We start from the raw sequence: 20,183 nt of genomic DNA, 5'->3' as shown, positions 1-20,183 counted from the left end.
GTTGATTTTGACACAGCCTGAACAGCAGCCAAACGACTCAAATAAATCAGACAGTGGTGGTTTTATAGTGTTATTTCCACCTGAAATTCAAAGTCAGCAAGATTTGTGGCCTTTTCATTTTTTTTGCACACATTTTTGCATATATATATATATATATATATATGTTGTTTTTTGGGTTTTTTTTTTTTCATTATTTTATGTTGTGGCTGTGTTGACTACTGTTTTGGTCCAGACTGAAATATCTCAAGACCAATTGGATGGATTGCCATGCAATTTGGTACACATATTCATCTTCCCCAGAGGAGGAAGTCTACCAATTTTTGGGATTATCTAACACTACCATGAGGTTGACATTTTTGCTTTTGTATAAATTAGCTCCACATTTATATAATCGATTATCATATCATTATCATTATGAACAAACATTCATGGTGCCAAGAAGATAAATCCCAGGATTCTTTGGATGAATTGTAATAATTGGTAATCCCCAAACTATATTCATTACCAATACTTGGTTCTGGAACACATCAACAGTACTCGTTACTTATTGATAATTAACAAATGTTAGCGTGCGAGAAGTCTAAATGACGATGGTGAAAAACATCATCATCGCTTGTATGGTGGGATTTTTTTTTCTTCTTCACTGTAGTCATGCCGTTGTGAGAATTTTGGCATAATGAAGGCAACATTTAGCCTCCCAGATCTGTCTGAACGGTATATTTTTGGCCTTTGTTAAACAGAGAGTCAAACCGAAGTTGAAACTTTTCAAGAATTCAGTGTTTTATTTTGGAGAATAATGATGCATCAGCTCACTGTTTTCTATTATTCACATATTCCCCACACAGCACAGGGACAAAAGTAACAATTCCAGCAATAAATACATCACCCATCGTCATCTAAGTCACCTCGCTTCATCGAAGTGCACCCAGCTGAATAGTATTAAGGAATAATGTGGTTCAGCAAATATAATTAGGATGTTTGTTTTGGCCTGGCGTGATGTGAACACGACTTCTAAAAGGTAGATCACCGCCAGATGCTTTTACCTTTATGTTTTAACAATGAGTGTGGGAGAGGGTCTTGTAAACAGCAGTGCCCTACTTTGTAATTGAATTCTAATCCTCATTCAATTTAATATGACACTTTAAAAAAATTCCACCAAGGAAGAGAACAAGAGTGTTTACGCTACAACCGTCCTGAGAAGGAAAATCAGAACCAAGCTGTCGGACACTCCATTAGCTTGTCTGATGAAATTATCGGTAGAGATTCAGTGACACGGACCGAGGCGCCATAGAATCTCGATCCATCGACAGCCCTCAACATGCTAAGATCACAGCCTTTCTTCATTTGATATCATGTTTGCCCCTGGTAATTGATTTTTGCCTGAAGCAGCGTTATCGCTGTGGCTCCGTAAGGTCAAGTGGGGCATTGTGACAGCTCTATGTGTCGAGAAAGGCAGACGGCACTCAGACGACCACGTCTGTCTGGAACTGAGGGAGAAGGTGACCTCATTTCATATACACCAGACGGCTAATCTATCTACCCACGGCTGCTGCCCAAGCACACGCGCAGATCCCATCTCGTACAGTCACTCGGCTTCATTGAAAAGGAAACTTGGGGATAATTTCTCGCACTGTGAATGTCATAAAATGCTGGTGTTTGGTATTCAGACGCTATATTCAGTGGTCCTCTAGCGTTGCCGAGGCATATCATCCCTTTGTGCAAATGTTGTGGGAAGTTTTCAAAGGCTTGTGAGCTTTAGAGAGAGGGAACAGTGCAGCCTTTGATCTGTGCTGCTGTCTCTGCTGAAGATGTACAGACCCCGGCCTTGCGATGGCACCGCAGCACTCAACCAACAATCGCTCCTGAACTCCCTCCACCCACTTTCATCCTCGAAACCCGCAGCCCCCCAGCCCTGTCGAGGCACAATGGATACAAAGGGGCTGAGGGTGCTATAGCGACAGAAGATCTATCCTTCCACTGGCAGGGCCCAGGGAGCCCCTGTCCCCTCGTAAATCACCTGCCTAACAATGAGCCTTAGTTTACCCCTCCCCTCCTCGATCTTCCCCTGTCTGCTGCATCAAGAACCTTGCCTCCCATAAACACCCTAATTACCTTGGTGTGAAAGTGCCTCCTTTGTTTATTTTTGTATATCACACTGTTCCCGTATCCCTCCTACAACACTCTCCTCTCATTATGGAGCAGCCTGCAGAAAAACTCACATTAAGATTCTAATAGTGTTGCTGCTTGTTCACCACGGTTCTGTATGGACCACCTAATCATGTCTCGCCGCAGTTTAAAGGTTACTCAGTCTACTGTATATCTTTACCTGCAAAAGTTTCTGATCATACCTTGGAATAATCATAAGAGGCAGACGGAAATTAGACAAATTTTTGCAGCTGTAATCTTGTACATGTAGAAGGGTAGATGTTCCAGTAAACTTCTCTTTGCAGCTTGTTAACACCAAAAGTTGTGGTTCCCAAATGTGCCGTCCCTGTAAAATGTTGCCATGAGTTTTAGCCACAGACTGTATATAAAAATCAACGTGGTCTCTGGGTCTGAAAGGGGAAGCCAATGCAGTAGTGCCTTAAAGTGCAATAAAACTCAGGGCTGCAAGGGACTGGCTCCAAAAAAACTCAGACTCCAAAAAGCACCAACTTCTCTCATAAAATACTAAGTCAATTTTCTTTTCCCCCGCAAGCGTTGATCAATCAATCAACCAAACAAACTTTATTTATCTAGCGGCTATGTACATTTTCTGTGCAGTTCAAAGTGCTTAACAGATTATTGACAGGCAAATATAAATAAATAGCACCATTTAAAGACAAAATTAAAAACAAATTGAAAGGAAAAAAGACAATTTAAAAAAAAAAAACACTTTGAGACCAATGCGCGCAAGATCATAGAGATAATAGAAATGTAGAAGATAAGAGTGGTAAAATAGAGTGAAATAAGAACTAGAAACAAAAAACAAGAATTGAAATGAGGACAGTGAAATACATTAAAAAGATAAAAGCTGTCATAATAAAAAAGTCAATAATAATACTAACATTGATGGTGAAGTGATGTGTGTTTGGGGACATGCCTGGTTTGATTGACATGCCTGGGGTGCAGTCAGGTTCTCAGTCAGCTCCTTAGCTCCAAATGTTTTCACCTCTGCTTCCAAAAAAACAAGATGGTGACAGCCAGAAACCAGACTCCTGGCTTCAAAACGGCAGCTCACGAACCACTGGGTGGGTTGTCACTTTTCGCCCTGATAGCAGCTTGGCTCAAGGGATGGCAATGTCAGCTTGTTTGAAAGCTGCTGGGTCTTTTGTGCCAACTAAAATAACATCTATTAGATGGATTCCCATAAAATTTTAATTGGTATGAACAGTCGTGTTTCAAAAAAATCTCAGAACTGCTGTCAAAAGGATTCTTTAGCCAATAAATGTATCGTACATTTAGAGAAGAGAGACTTCTTCCCATTATATTCCTAAGCTAAAAATGCAGAGTGCATGTTCCATTAGTGTTCTAGATAATCTTTTATTCACCCCACTTCAACATTAAGAGTCAAGTTCGAGGCAGTGGCCCATGAATCACAGTCCTAACCGCTCAGGGTGGGCGGGTCAGTCCATTCTGCTTCTCATCTCGGTACAGGGTCTGACATGGAAGGACAGGCATTTTTACTCAAGGTTGGGGTTGTGCTTATTCCTCTTGTTCAGCTGAACAGGGAGGGAGAGAGGGAGAGAGAGAGAGAGAGAGAGAGAGAGAGAGAGAGAGAGAGAGAGAGAGAGAGAGAGAAAGGTTTGAAGGGGGGGAGGGGAAAAGCCTTTTGTACCGCGAGCTATTTATATTCCTCTGGGGCGGCTCAAACCTTCATCCTTCAAATCAGCCCCAACTTTGGTGGACTTAATGCCTGTCCTGGTGCACCTCCCTGCCATTTGATCACAATCCATTAAACCATTATGCTCACTAAAAGCACTAAGAGGGGGTATCTGAACAACTGCTTCCATTTCCTTTGCCACACACCCTCTCTGTGTAGGTGAACAGACAGGTTAAATCTCTTTGAAGGGCACTGCCTCGGTCTGAAAGTTCTGGACAACGCGGACGTTGCGTGTTTGAAGATGAACATGGCAGTCTAAACAAACTGCTGGGCTTGGCTGTTAAATTCAGAGACTAAACTATCGCCCATGTGTTAAAAATAAAGCCCCTCTCCTTCGCAAGACCCCGGTGCCACCTGAGGAATGTGACCTCACCCTCCTCAGTGTCCAGCAGGGTAACTAAACAAGGCTTTGGCGTTGACCCCCTTCAACCGAGGAGAACAAAATTGAAAACAGTCTTCGAACTTTTAGAGTTGTTCTTAAAAGCCTTGATTTAATTATCCCCGTGAGTTCAATATACCGATGTGACATTTTTACGACATGACTTACAAGCATGTAAATGGTGATCAAATAAGGAACAGAAGCAACACTGGGCCTTGTTTTTGGGGAAGCTTGCAGGAGTAAATTGACACGTCATTGGATAGAGCACTGCTTAAGACTACAAATGGCCTTAATGGCTGAAGGGACTGTAAGGTAAACATTTCAATTTCACCCCTTGTGTTCTTTATTAAAGGTTACTACAATGGGAATATTCAGGTCCATTGCCAAATAAAACAAATCAGAGTTTCAGCCTCGACAGTGTAGACTGAAAATCGGTATCCCTCGCATTACTGCCACTCTGCAAATCCATACAATCATGTAAATTGGCCTGAGGAGCTACTATTAATTTAAAAAAAAAAAAAAAAGTATTTCGATATTTGTTTGGGTGCCAGAGTCGCATTTAAACTCTGCATTTAAAAACACAGCTAGGGCAGACAAATCAACTCGTGCAAAAAACACAAAAATAAAAAATCCTCTCCCAAAATAAATAGCAGATGAATCCACTGAGAAGGAGCAACCTCAACTCTCAGCTGGTTATCTGAATTAGCCTAAAATCTCAGCTCTATTTAAGGGCAACAGATTGGTATTTGCTGGTTCCCGAAATAAATCTCCGCTCTTCCACCTGTGTGCATTATCATCATGTGAATTTTTTTGCAAGAGGAGGAGTGTATGTGTAGCAGCAGTAGTCCACACTTCAGTTCTTATACCGTCAGATTATAACCATAAAGTCAGAACCACCAATTGACTTTGCACTCCGGCTGACTGACTTAATGAGTTCTGGCATCGCCTCGGGCCGAGGCGCTCAACACATCTGGACAGACTGTGAAAAGACTGGACATCACAGTGGCTGGAATTTGCAAACCTTTGCTGTTTTGCATCACACACGCACACACACACACACACACACACACACACACACGCACGCACGCACGCACGCACGCACGCACGCACGCACGCACGCACGCACGCACGCACGCACGCACGCACGCACGCACGCACGCACACACAAAATCCCCAAATCACATAGTTTGTCTTAAACTGGAGCCCGGCTGTATGGCCATCCTTTACATGTTGGTGCATTTGAGGAGGATGATGTGCAGAAGAAATATATGTGAGTATAGAAACTGTCTCACGCAGAGTGTCTGAGAGTGACTCTGGAGTGCCGAGGCTGATGGAAAGCGCAGGAATGTGTAAAAAATATGGGCACCGCTCTTGTCGGCCCTCCTGCTCCAAGGGCCTCATTTGAACTGATCACTCTGCGCTGAACTGAACACTCATTACATTTGTGGAAAAACTAAAATCTCATTTGAACTTCAACATTCTTCAGACAAATTACAATTACAGATTTAACACTTTCATCTGTTAATTTCCAAGAAACGTGACTCATCTCAGAGAATTCTCGAGAAGCCGATCATCAGACGCAAAGGCTGAAAAAAAGCTGCCAACATGAAAAACATGTTCTGATGCATCGAAAACTTTACGTTTTTCCACCTACAATTAATCTCACCCATCTGTCATAAGAAATCTCAAAATTTCAAAAGAGAGAAGAATTTCTTATAAAATATGGCTGTACATTCGACCACATTGGACAGATGATTGGCTGTTATCATTATTAGACAACACAGTATCACGGCAAAACGTGAAATAGACAAGCTGGTCCACTACAGCAAAACGTGAAATAGACACGCCGGGCCACAACGACAAAGCGTGAAATATGCACGCCGGTCCACTACAGTAAAATGTGAAATATCCACGTTTTGTCCTGTCTGGGCGGGAGTTACACATTTTGACAGCGTGAAACTTAAACACGCTTAAATGTCATGTGATGTGGGATCATGTGACCAAGGTTCCACAACAGAGTTATCAAATGACAATATTTGGCAGTATTAGGAAGTATTTTCCTGTAACTCACATGGCCTTACGTATGCAGTAGGTTTAATTTCCGTCCATTACAGGAAAACTTGTAATTGTTGCCTAGATAGGCCAAAGCGTGACTATTTCACGATATTGGGTGATATTAGACATACCCTTGAACTGCCATTAGAAAGCTCCATTACAGATAAAAAAATAATTTAAAAAAAAGGTATGTTTAGCTATAATGAAGGTGAGAGGAAAAATCTTTTGGGGCGTAGCAGTTAATGATTTGCAGCATGTCAGCCTCAGACTGTTTCAGATTCTGTTGTTTGTGCCCCATTCAGTGTCCCAATTATGCATGACAAGACAGAAAACAAGCAGAATCCTAATCCTGTTATAGTCGTATTACAAATCTTGCCGTGCAATTATAGTATTGCGACATAAAAACAGAAAATAGAACCTTTTGATCTGAAGTGATGTCATTTAAAAAGAGCTTTATTTCCCTAAATGAAGGGAAAATTGCCTTTTTGCAAGACAAAAGCCCCCCAATAGATTGGACTCTAATCCTGTGCATCGCTGACTCGCCATTTTTCAAGGGGAAAATAAAAACATGATAGTAAAAGTCATTAGATAAGGGTTTTTTTGCAAGCTGTGGCATTGTTGGAATAAACAGTAGTCAGCCTGTAGCAGAGCAAATCGTCTTGCCCTGTAGACTCTCACATATACATGATTTTTGTCACCCAGGCTCCAACATTGTCCTCAAGAACGCAGAGCAGCAAACTCGGTATTATCTCTAAAATCACTGTTTATGCATTTTTGAGGATCTGCTTTGTGTGTAGGCGGAGATTTGGTTGGACTCACCTCTTTAATAATGTTTAACAGTAAAGTACTGTTTCCCAAGCTAGGTATTCTTGGCACAGGGTAAAAGGTTTCAAAATTAAATGCCATTAAAGTCTCCTTTGAAACCGAAGATTATAAAAACATTTTTTGCACTGAAGCACCACGTGCATTTTCTAGCCGCTCCTACCTCCAGTCTACTTTCTGCACTGCATCTGCTGTTTCTCCTCCATTTTTCTGTTTTTCTCTGCATCTGCCATCATGCATGGAAGTGAAAAACATGATTCTAACAGATGTAGCTTCATTGGAGGTGTCTGGCTGTCAAAGCGCGCCTTGTTGCCGAACATTAACCTTTCTACCATCTGTTTCACACCGTGCGTCTTGACAGACTAAAGCTGGCTTCAGGAGCTTTGATTACAACTCGTGGATTATTCATACACCTTGTACATTTATTTTACAAGCCCTGACCGGGTGTGGGTTGGCTGGACTCAAGAGAATATAGCTTTTTCTCTCTGATAGTAGCAGATAGTCCCTGAAACACTATGCATCACCAGCCTCTGATGTTGAACACATTCTGGGATCTATTTGTAAATGAAATGGTGAATATACTGTAGGATTTTTTTAGATATTTAGATATTTTTTTAGATATTTAGTTTACACAGCCTGTCCTCTCTGTACACGAGTGCTGGAAAAGAATGGTACAGTATGAGTCTAGAGACGGAAATATCCGTTGGTCAGTCAGTTGGTCTCCAAGTTTAGCCAAGACTGAAATGTCTTAACCTCTGTTGGACGGATTCGCATTCAATTTTGTCGAGACATTGATGATCCCAAGAGGATGAATCCTACTGACTCGAATCAGCAGTACTGATCAGCAGGTCAACGTTTTGATTAAGCCAGACAAATATCTTGACATGAAAGCTCAAAATTCGGTACATTCATGGTCCCCGGGTGATAAATTCTCCTGATTTTGCTGATGCCCTCACTGACTCTCAAGTAAAATTGGAGTGCAAACTGGTACAAACACTCGTGTTCAAATGTCGGGATGAATTGCAACAACTTTTAGTGCTGTGATCAGCTCAAAATTTCAATTTACAACTAACCAATAGGCATTAATCACATTCCCATCAGCCTTAGCTGAACTATGTGTTCAGTCCTAATTGGCAAATGTTAACATGCTACCATGCTAAATCCAGAAGTAGAACAAAGTTGCTACTTCCTAAAAGTTATGCAGCCTTCATTGTCATGGCAACAGAAAATGTGTTTTTGAAAGAGCTTTACAGAATCGTGGGTTGCAAACGAGAAATGAACAGCGGTCTCCTGCACCTCGGTCTGCTCGTGTATCTAACCACCGAATCTGCCTCCTCCTAACAAGAAAAACCTCAGTATGAAGACGTCTTCTGAACTGCGTCACATCTCCGGCTGACGTTTGTGTTGCTGCCACGACAAAGGATCCTAATTGACCTTCCATTGGCGTCCCGGCATGTAATTTTAACACAAGGCATGCCACCAAAAGGTCAAAGGTCAAGACACCAGCTTGCCGTTGTTTGTAAGACCACTAGAAGTTGCTTATGACTGCGCGTCGCAAAAAGCTGCATTGCACGAAAAGGCCGACGCGCTTGTTTCTGGAAGGAGGACGGTCTCTTAAATCTGGATGGCACAGACATTTGGCAAATGTTCCTCAAATCAATAAACACAACATAAAAAAATAAAAGATAAAATAAAGCACATGCGTTTTTTTTTTTATAGAGAAAGTAAAGACTAATGCTTCTTCTCTGATCTGCTCTCATGAGTATTCCACAGCACTTAATGGATTTTTAAACAGGGTTATGAAACTCGCTCGGTGCTTAAATGGCTTAAACGGAAATGTGATATCGCAAATCACGTCGGAGAAAGGAACGCTCTGCAACTGAAGTTACCAAACTTGTTTCTGAAAACCACCTTTTTCAGGGTAACGTTGGTTGGCTGGAGGTTATTGTTGAGAGTAAATAGAGTTAAATGTAATGGTGCATGGTGGGCCAGGTCTTTCATTAAGAACAAATGGAGCAGTAACATTGTGGGACATGAAATAGCACTGCCAAGCTGCTGGAATGCAAAACCTCAGCCATTTCCCCTCCATTTGGGATTTCTCCATCCTCCCTTTTTTTTTTTTTTTCCCCCTTCTTTTAGTCCAGTCATCCTTTTCCTCTCTCTCTCTCACTCTCTCTCTCTCTTTCTCTCCTTGTCTTTTCAGATTCCTCTCAAAGTTGTTCTTAGCAAGGCTTCCATCTACGTTATTAGATTAACATTCCTGCTCGGTCTTGGTCACAGTCATAGATATTTGAATGTGAATTCTTTCACGTACGTCCCAACCCCTCCCTTATATCAAGTGCAGTGAGAGGAATGGCACAAAGAGCAGGAGAAAAGGAGCTCTGTGTGTGTGTGTGTGTGTGTGTGTGTGTGTGTGTGTGTGTGTGTGTGTGTGTGTGTGTGTGTGTGTGTGTGTGTGTGTGTGTGTGTGTAGGGTGCAAAAATTTGCAGAGTATGGGGTGCCTTCGCTTCAATAGCGACAACTTTTGTTTTGTGTGTGAGCCCCTGTCCGCCCCCCCATCACCTCCTCCCCTCCCTTCCTCCTCCTCCTCCTCCTCCTCCTCCTCCATCTCTCTGTCTATGCCAACAAGGGGGAGGGGTCGACGGGTTGACAGACAGGCGCAGCTGGAGTGCATAGAGGGAGCTGGTCCCACCCCAAAGAGATGCCAGAGATAGAGTGAGAGCCATATAGACCCAATGAGAGACGGAGGAGAGAGAGAGAGGGCGACATATCCAGTCTGGGAACCCTCCTCTCTATTAACACCCCCACTCTCATTCTCTCAGCCCTGGAGGGGTTTTGTTCTCTCCTTGGCCTAACTTTTTTTGTTGAGCGAGTGTGTGTTTGTTCAGGTTGAGCTCCTTTCCTCCCCTTGAGGTGCCGCTTGCGTTACAGAGGGACGATCCTTTCCTCTTCTCTTCTTCTATCTCCCACCGTTCAGTACATACATACAGCATCTCTGCTACAGAGACAGCAAGGTCCTTCTTTCAGCTGTGTCAAACCAGACTCGGATAGCCACAATTACACTGGATGTAATGTGATTTTGCTTTCAAAGTAAAAGCATTACCGTTTCCGCCAAAAATATTTGTCAGTCATTCTGCTGCCAAATAAAAATACTACAAACTTCCTGCTGGAAATAATCAGATATACGGTCACCGTTTGGTCACGAATCCAAATACTTCTTAATGTGTTTGGCGTTCATGTCGAAGTCCTCCGAAGGAAATGCGATCTGTCTAGTACAGCAAAATATTTGGACTGAAGAAATGACATTACAGTTAAAACACACCTACTTCTGTAATAAGACCAACAGAAAATTTATTATTTTTGCTGTTTTGTAGAATTTATATACCAATAATAATTTTTTTGGGGATATAATCCTGATTTTATTTTTGATATTCAGAAGTTCACATTTACTAAAACCTCTAATACACGCTTCCGAAAAGACGTCCTGTAAAGTGGTCCGATTACTTTGGAGTTTTATGGGCACAAGCAAAGAAATCTAAACTGTAACTGTTGATGTTAAAGATATGTTTAAAGGTTTACTGTGTAAGATTTAGGTCCCGTCTTGCAATACCACTTTAAACTTTCATTATTTAAGTCATTTTTTTTAAAAGTCAGTCCACTGCTGGGTCTATACAATCTGACTTTATGATTATCAGTTATTAGAAAAAGCTAACTACTACTTAACTGGGGCTCAACAGTGACTCACTATCGCCTCTTGAGGTCGGGGTGATATTACAAGGAGCCAGCCTGCTGACTTACTTTTTTTTTTATCATGGCTGTTTTTTTAAATTTTTATATAAATATATAGATGCTACACAGGATTTACTGCTTGCTACTAAAAAAATAGTGGCTACTACTTATTATTAGGAAGCAGCTCGGCAGGCGGCTGTGTTTTTTCGTTTTGCTTGCTGAACATTGTTGAAGTGATTTGAATTGAGTAACAGCACCTTTCACATCTTATTGGACCATTTCTCTCGTAACCACTTCGTCTCCTGAACCGGAAGAAGTCAAATGTGTACGTTGTTTTGTAGTGGCTGGCATACCTAAGGATATACTGTATGTCCAACCCACCCGTCAAGCTTTCCTCCACGATCGCGCGTCGCACTTTTATTTTGAAAGGCGCACCGCCACACTTCCTGTGTCCCCCTCGCTAACCGTGGCTGGCTCGACGTAGCCGAGTAAGAGGATGGCTGCCTGCGTCTGAGCTGCTGCCTCTGCGCTCACAGTTGGGGGGGGAAAACTCAACGTAAATAAACAAGGAAAAACGTGAGGAGACGAGCGGAGGAGAGGAGGGAAAGGAGAACTTTTTCCGAGAGGAGGAAATAGCTGTCACACGTTTCCCCGGGAGGTTTTTATTTTTCGGGATTTTGGACCATGCCTGCTGAAGTGAAACAGGTTCGTGTTGCTGTGCCTGCCGGTCTCCTCTCATCGTATCTTCAGCCTCTTCTCGACTCTTCTTGTCTTCCTCCTGCTGCTAATTGATTCCTCGTTGTTTGTGTTGTGTTGCACACTTCTTATTTTAATCATCACTCTTTGTGGCTTTTATGCGGCTGTTTGTCACTCAGTTTGATATATGAAAAGCGGAGATTGACAGATTATTATCCATGTCCTTCAGGAGGATAGCGCGCGCGCGCGCGCGCGATGTGAGTGCATACATGTAGTCCGTGTGTACGGATGTGTTATACATGTATGTGTACAGGTTGGAGCATAACATCGGGAGTACACCACTTAGTGACTATTTCACTCTGTAACCAGTCATTACCATGAGATATGCGGTGGTGCTCCTATGTGTGTGTGTGTGTGTGTGTGTGTGTGTGTGTGTGTGTGTGTGTGTTTTGGGGGGGGGCACATGCCTTGCTTGCATGCAATGCTGTGAGTTATGACTTTCCTGACACATTCATGGGCTCGGATGTGTCATTGCCACATATAGAATTACTGATGTGATCAAGGGGACAAGCGGTGAAGTATTGAAAGTTTGTCCCTGATCATCGCCTGCGAGGCTGTGAATGAGCCCGGGAGCCTCGGGATTTACAGCCCACGGGCTGCAGTGCCAATAGTGTGAGAGACATGGCATTAAACTCTTTTTGTCTTTCACTTGCACAGATACCGCAGGAATGTGCTTTTGTTAGCTCTTGCGTGTGCGTTACTGTGTGTGTGTGGGTGTGAGCGTACCAGGGCATGATGTGCATGCATTATTGGAAGTGTTCCCTGTGTTTGAAGCCCATCCACAGGCAGCCTACACCATCACAACGCTCTTTTCCCCCGCCAAGCTTGGCAGCGTTGAAATGCACAAAAAAAAAAAAAAAATACAAAAAAATTGGGAAGACAGATGTCCAAAAAGAAAGAAAGAAAAAGAAAGTGGAGGAGGGGAAAAAAAAAACCAACAACCATTTGATTGAATAAGGTCAACTTCTCATCAGCGCTGTTCTCCTCCACCGGGCTGAGAGGGGGTGGAGTTACCAAACCCCTGTCTGGCAGACAAAAACAGTCTGTCAACTCTCCACGTTGCTCTGATGATAATACGTTAACAGTGGCCCCCCCTGTGGATGAGTGCGACCCGATAACTGGAGGAGCCTTATGCAACTAGCGAGTTTTTCTCTCTGGCAGACTCTTTCTTCTTTTTTGATAGCGTTTGAAAGCTGCGCTCCAGTGTGCTCACGAGTGCGAGGCGACGGGGCAAAAAGCAGGGCAAAAGTTGCCTGTAGGAATCCCGGCTCTGGTGCGATGAGAACGAGATGCAATGCGTGTCAACCAACCCGAGTCCCCCACCGAATGCATCCCAAAACGGGTCGGCGGCGAGGTGCCCCCCGCCCCTCGCCCCCTCCTGTGTCCGTGACCCCCGTGAGACCGACACGGTTGGCATGCTTTGGGCCGGGCCGGCATCGTGGCGCGACCTTTTCAACTCAGATGGACATTCCTCAGCTCGGGAGCACCTGCTCGGGCCGCGCTGCAAGTGTGTCAAAATCCCACCTAAGCCATAAAGGGACGGGTGTCGGTGTCCACGTCCTGCTTCTTGCCTTTAAGACCCGTATTGAACGTCGTCATTTGAATCCTTCCCGGCGCCTCTTTCAGCAGTGATGCTCTCCGCAGTACTACGTATGTCCCTTAAGATGTCCGGTGGCTTGAAATCAATTGCGATATTCAAGAGAAACTGGGAGGGATGCTGCTCTGCCTTGACCTCATCTTAATGCCGCAGCAGAGCTTACAGTAGATGAGTTTGAGTCCACTGGAGATTACTGCATGGGCCACAATTAGTGGGGGAGTCTCCACCAGACCTCGTCTGAGTTAAATATAAACTGACCTTCATTTTACAACTACACCAGCAGGGTAGCGCCCAAATCCTCCAAATTTAGCTGCAGAGGCCGTAGCGTCAGCAGCTCATGAAAAATAGAGGAACAGATTTGTCGTGAAGGAGAAAAGAAAACACGATGAATAATCCAGTAGTCATCGTCTTGCCAGGGTCTATCAAAAACCTGACTTCACTTTTTCTCCGCGAGCTAGAAGGACCCGTCTGAATAACAAAATAACTCATCAGAGAATCAGCCAGAGACTAAAGAAGGTCTTGTCTTCAGACTGCGGGTTACTGCCAGATTCCTGACAGCAAGCGGGGGTTTCAGATGCAGCAGCCGAGCGCCACCCACCGCCCCCCCGCCCCCTCTACGATGCTGTTTGATTCCTTACTGAAATTAAAAAGCTGTCAGACTTCTTCCCGCGGGGGTGTTTTTGCATGACGGGCTCGAAAAGTCCCTGTCCCCCCCCCCCCCCCCTCCCCTCCTCCTCCTCCCCTCCTCGCCACTTAAGGCTCCCCTTTTGTGAGTGCGGAGGATGCGGCGTAGATCAATATTTGAAGACATGTAGAGCATGAGGAGCAGCATTGTGTGAAGGAGCGGAGGTCATGCAGGAATAATGCCAATGACCGGAAACATACGGACAATACGGTCCGTCAATGCGACGCTGTTGAGTGCAGGAAGTGGGTTTATGGGTGTTGGGGAGCGGGGGGGGGGGGGGGTCATGAGTGCTGTTGTGTTTTTGAAGGCGAGACGGTCTTGGAGGAGGTTCGATCATATGGTGGCGCGACTGCCGATAGCAGATGGCCTTCTCGTCAACGCAGCCTGTCCATACTGGAGCATACTCCCCGTGGTTCCCATACCGCTCCCATGGCTCCACATGTCACAGTATCTGCCACCCCGCCCACACGCCACTTACTTCTGTCAATGGGTGCCTGTTTTTGGTTTTAAATAACCCGAACCTTAATTTACAAGGGGAAAGCCGACACCGTATATGTACTTCCGCACGATAAGCACACCTACGTGGCAACCGCATCGTGTGCTGTATATGTTCCTCCATCCAGCGAAAGAGCACAGTGGAACAGTTTGCACTTTTTTTTCTTTGGCACATTTAACTGGCTTCAAATACCAAACATGATACATTTTTGGCAAAAAAAAAAAAAAAAAAAAGCTTTATTTTGCTTGATAGAAATTTGTATAACTTGTCATTCTCAATATCCAGTGTTTCGTTACCTCAGTTGGCTTGAGATATTTTGCCAGTATCCACATTGAAGAAAGCACGCCAAGCTTTGGCACGTCACAGAGTCCGAAATGTGAGGATTTGCAGATTTTTCTCTGGCTTGTATAATTGAAATTGATCCGTTTTGTGTTGATTAGTTCTCTAATTCTTCATATCGAAATAATGAAATGAAAATGAATGAAAAGAATGATCTAAATCTGCGGCACAGTTGCCAGAGGATAGCGATAGGTCTACTTTGTCTGAACCTCCCCGATGTAACACTATAGCAGACATCTGGTCCGCCGAGTGGGTTAAAACAAACACGGAGAATTATGTGCAAATGCTATTTGACCCCTGCGAGAATTACACGCCACTATAGATAGAACAGCGTGTGTTGTCGCTCCGTGTCAAATGAACATGCCCTCGCGTTTTTCCAGTGTTTACCCTGCGTTTGGTGTTCTGTGTAGGTCCAGGGGTCTGTGCCACTCACTCAGCCCCTTGGCACCGCACCCCACCTCCCACCCCCCCCCCTCTGCCTCCGCCTTGGCTTCCCCCTTCTATGTGTCCTAACCCATTTGGCTCGGCTGACAGCGTGACCGATGCGGGCCCGCGCTCGCTCACTCACTGTCTGACCACTGGCGAGAACCATAATGCTCGCTCAGCTTTCATCATCACGCTGATGGAATTAAAAAAAGGTGAGTGGCAGTAAATTGGAAGGCTGGAGAGGAGGAGGAGGAGGAGGGAGGTGGGGAGGAGGGGGTGTGTGCAGGAGATGGATGCCTTTGTACCGCTATCTTTGGGAATGGCATGGTGGAGGAGAAGCGGTGCCTCGTTGAGATGGCAGCTTATTATCTTGTTGCTGTTGTTGTTGTTGTTGTTGTTTTCTTTTTGACCTATTCAGCACTTCAGTGTGCCTGTTATGAAAACGGGTGCAGATTGCCTGCATGCAAACACAGTATACATTTCATGCCATGTGTTTCTATGGGTTACTTGTTGTTCAATTGCTTTCAACTCACCTGTTGACGACTGTTTGACGGCACCCGTCGGTTTGTTAACGGGCGTTATGAAACCTCGAGTCTCGTATTGTTGCTACGTCGGAACAGTTTGGAGCAGGAAGTGACCATATTTGGACGAGCTGGAAGGGAAGCGAGCGGTGGATCTGACTCGATCGGATTGGAAACCCGACGATACTACGTCCCGCCCACTGATATTCGTAACCTGACTGCACCACAGGTCTGTCAATCAAACAGACACGCCCCCCCCCCCCCCCCCCCCCAAAAACACGTCTTTTTGGAGCTTATTTTTTAATTAATGACGGGATTATTTTCAGATGGACCGCCAGAAAACTAAACCAGACTTTGGCTTACAAAACCGAGATAACTCACTGAGAAATTTGATTGACTTAAAATCTTCCGGGACTATTTGAATAGGAGTCTATGTAGTGGCACTCGGTGGTATCGCAGCTGAAGGCACTTCCTCACCGGCCTCATTTTTCAGACCCAGAAGCAACGTCCACTTTTATATACAGTCTGCACAGTATTTTTTTTTTGTTGCTTTACCTGCAGCCAAATATGGTACATCCTGCAAAGGTGAAGTGTAAACACAATACCAGTCCACTCTCCCTTTAACACACAAGTGCACACAAACACACACTGGAGGCTACAGAGGAACATCAATTGGATCCCCGGCTTATTTACTCCGTGTTTGTCTGCAGGCTACGGACAGGGGAGCCCTGTTTATAAGGGAGCGGGATTCGTGGTTTCCCTGACTGTGTCCAATAAACACCTTCCTATCTGTGCTTCTGGAAGCCAGCAACAAGAGCACATGTTTTCGATCAGGTAGATAAGGAAGCCACTCGCCTCGGAGAAAGCAAGAAGAGGCTCCGTACTCGCAGTGTGACAGCAGAGGCTGACCAGAAACCCGGGGGGATGGAGCTCATCACGCTTTAAATAAAGTTGTGCTTGCGGCCACATCAAGGCCGTAATTATTATTGTGGCAATATTTACACGATAATTTCATATCGTTTAAGTGGAGTGATGTGATTACATAATAGCAACAATGGGATCCTTCTTAGTAATGACACGATCTGCTTTCATGTCAACCCACGCAACGCAAGGCAATTTTCTGGTGTATATACTCGCGTGTGTGTGTGTGTGTGTGTGTGTGTGTGTGTGTGTGTGTGTGTGTGTGTGTGTGTGTGTGTGTGTGTGTGTGTGTGTGTGTGTGTGTGTGTGTGTGTGTGTCACCACCTTCACTGGCTTCACTGACTGTACTTTAAGTTGCAGATGTGACACTTCTCTGGGCAGCACCAGCAGCGAATAGGGACCCTCGGTGATACTTAAAGCCGCTGATTGATGACACGTTGGGCTCCCGTTTCCCACCATCTGTTCTATAGAAAACATAACAGGCTGAATTTGACGCTAATTGACAACCAGACTGTACTGTAACTGTCTCTGCGTAATATTGATAGTACAGATTTAATTTCCGCTTTGAGGAAGGGAACAATCGCTCAAGTGCACACACGTAAACAGTACAAGACACAGCATCAGGGGATTCACTGATATGATATGTGCTATTGGTCTCGGTAAAGACGGTACAGTGGAGCTGTACTCTGGCTGTGCTTTATGCTGGGAAAACTGCAGCCTCCCAGAACCTTTAAGAGGAGTCTGGTTCTGGGGCCTTTTCAAAAGAACTGGGGCTTCTTTGACAGTTATGTATAGTTCATATAGGCTCCACCCCCTCTGTCCTGCAGTTGGGGACCTCTTAGAGGGGCCCTGAGAGGAGGAGGGGGCGGGGGGCGGGGAGTAAAGTCCTCATAAAGCTTCCCTCAACCAAACCAAAAACGCAGGAACAAACGTCTCCCCTACTTCTCCCTTTCTCTTTTTAACCCCCCCCCCTCTCCCCTCCCTCCGCCATCCCCCCAGTGCCAGCCGCATTGTACCAGGCGGTACATGCAGCATGGCCGGCGGGGGCCGGAGGAGCAGGAGATGGCTGGAGCTTCTATTGCGTGTTTAGTCTGCAACTTTCTTTTGAGGGATTAGCCCACTTCCTGCCTCTGGGCCCCGGCCGCTGGACTCAGTCAGGAGAGCATTGATCCTCCATCTTCGTACCATCTGTCTCATGCTGCCTTTTGGGATTAATGATTCCCTCGGACAGCTCTTTAGTAGAGCTCTCTCAGCGCTGGCTTGACCGTTCACGTCACGCTGTCATGTGACATTCGGTCGGTTTTCATGCTGTACGCAGACATCACAGTCTTTGAGTTTCTGAATTGCAGACAGATATTTTTTTTATTTTTTTAATTCAACCTCCCACCTACACAAATGTAAAGTATCATTTTGTCATATATGTCAACTTGACTAATTGCCACATTTACTCCTCTGATGCAGCGACTGGCTTAATGAGGTGTACACCTGTGACCAGCTGTACGTGATCACATGACATGTGACCCATCTGCTGGCAGTGTTCAGGTGAAAACATACAGCCAGACAAACCTATTGTGTTAAAATGAATGTTTCCCGAATCGAAACTTTAATGAAACATTTAATATGTTTAGCACTAATTTTGTTACTACGCCAGAGAATTGTAGTCCAATGTGCAGTTCTATATTGACCGATATGAGGTGTGTGAGTCCATCACACTCAAATACTTTCATTCTTGATTACAGTTATCAGCAGTTGCAGCCAAATAGCCCCCCCCCCCCCAAAAAAAAAAAAATCTCATAATTGCAGTGCAGAAGCCACAATAGAAAATCTCAATGTGTCAACATTTGATTTATTTGAATCGTGGTCCTGTTGACTTGTTTATATGGGAATCGTTTTAGAAAGAGACTCATTGTTTCTTCATATCTGAAAAAACAGAATCCATTTAACCACATTAGACGCACGTCTCGTTAATTCGGAGCTCTGTCACTAACCCTGTTGGGTATTTGAAGGCGAGGACTGGCCGTTAGTAACCCGCTGGCGGGGGGAAGCGCGCTGACGAGGTCCGGCTCTTCATCAGAATGCCTCTCTGAACTTCGCAACGCGCTGCTGTTGCTGTAACTGCTCGTTGCTCGGGTCCAGGGAATAAAATGAAAGAGAATGATAAAGGAAAGAGGGGAAAGTCCAAACCGCTGTAAGCTAACCGGCCTCGGGGGCCACATCGGCCCATGATGCAAGCAGCTTTCACTGCAGCGGCCGCGGCTCCGGTCGCGAAACACTGCCAGCACACAAACATTATGCTAACCAGTGGCAAGAGTTCATCCAAACCGAGAACAGAACCTCCGAAGAAGATAAAGGAGTTTTCTGGCATTTTAACAGCTACCGATTCTCAACTGCTAGTACAGTTGGCTGGTTTCTACAATAGAGGCATGCAGGCACTGGGCTGCCTGTCGTATGCCATTACATGTGACGGGCCAGGCATTGTTACACACCCCCTCATCAGCTCTTGATATGTGCTGAGCCCGTTCCCAGAGGAGCCGCTGGTGAACAATGGAGGGATGCGCCTCTTCGCACATTCCACAAGGCTCTATTGAGCTGTCTAATGAACCTCTACCGTATGCATGCGTGGCCCGTAGTGGCTGCCGGTGGTGGGGGGGGGGGAGCAGCTCCACCGTAATACCACCTCATCCCGTAACACCCCCCCCCCCTTCCCCCTCCTGCCCCCCAATATATAATATGTTTGGAATGCGTAATAGGCTGTGAAGTGGAACGTGGTGCAGTGTTGATCTGTGCCAACCAGGTCTGCGGATACGGAGGGACAGGTGCCAGCCATCCGTGGAAGGTGCTGTACTTAACACTGCGCGCCGGGCTGGAGAGTGTACAATCCTGGCCCTGCGGTGGGCTCTTTTAGAGCTGCCAGTATCCTGTTGCTCCGGCCAAGCAAGCTTTTAGTTTAGTAATAGGACATCGTGTCTGTGTGTTCTTTTTTTTTTTTTTTTTTTTTTTGAAGAGGGTGCAGCTGAAAGTTGGAGAGAAAAGGTTTGAGTCAGAATTCAGGCCAGTAGAGCCACGGCACGTTTGACTGTCTCAACAGTCTTGCGTGATCAGAGGGGGGCGAAAACAAACCCAGGGACGCGAGGAATGAGCACAGACTAAGAAAAACAAAATGTACCAGTTTTCTCAGTAGTAGTCCCAGTTGTTTTTGTTTTTTTTTACAGCCATTATACTCTACGATCAGAATTTCATTTTTAAATGATATATTGGTGTAATATCACACCTGTGGCAGCTTAAATGGCATTTTTGTTTCTTTATTTGATGATCAAATACAGGGAGAGTGTCCATTGTCTGAGCAACAGGACGGTCATGGTCAGATGGCAAGTGTACATTAGCCATCAGAACACCTTATTTTCTATCATTATTTGTGCTTTTACATGTCTCAAAAAGACAGCGACAGAAATAGCTCCATCCTCTCGACGCCTGGCTGCATGCTTCTTTTTTTTTATTTTTTTTTTTTATCTGTGCTTGTGAAAGAAAAGAGAAAAAAAAAATACAGCTCTGAAGATTGATGCTGCGAGTGCACGGCCCCTACAACATACCCAG

The 20,183-nt window shown here is 44.9% G+C and overlaps 1 protein-coding gene across 6 annotated transcripts in view; it reads left to right on the top strand.

The window, feature by feature from the left end:
* arvcfb (ARVCF delta catenin family member b) overlaps window positions 1-20,183 on the top strand; it is a 221,081-nt gene that overhangs the window by 93,983 nt on the left and 106,915 nt on the right. The window contains exon 1 of one of the 6 annotated variants that reach the window (XM_069701665.1): window positions 11,335-11,553. The exons of the other annotated variants lie outside the window; for them this stretch is intronic. Within the exon in view, the coding sequence (XP_069557766.1) occupies window positions 11,533-11,553 (21 nt within the window). The 5' untranslated portion in view covers window positions 11,335-11,532. Of the gene's footprint in view, window positions 1-11,334; window positions 11,554-20,183 lie in introns of those variants that run through there. 6 annotated transcript variants of the gene reach the window in all.

This window comes from Brachyistius frenatus, unplaced genomic scaffold, assembly GCF_029030835.1.
Source record: "Brachyistius frenatus isolate BFR_SWC_R1_liver_20210118 unplaced genomic scaffold, ASM2903083v1 Contig_37, whole genome shotgun sequence".
NCBI lineage: Eukaryota > Metazoa > Chordata > Actinopteri > Embiotocidae > Brachyistius > Brachyistius frenatus.
Note: the sequence above shows the minus strand (reverse complement) of the source record. Positions and strands in the feature narration are given on the sequence as shown.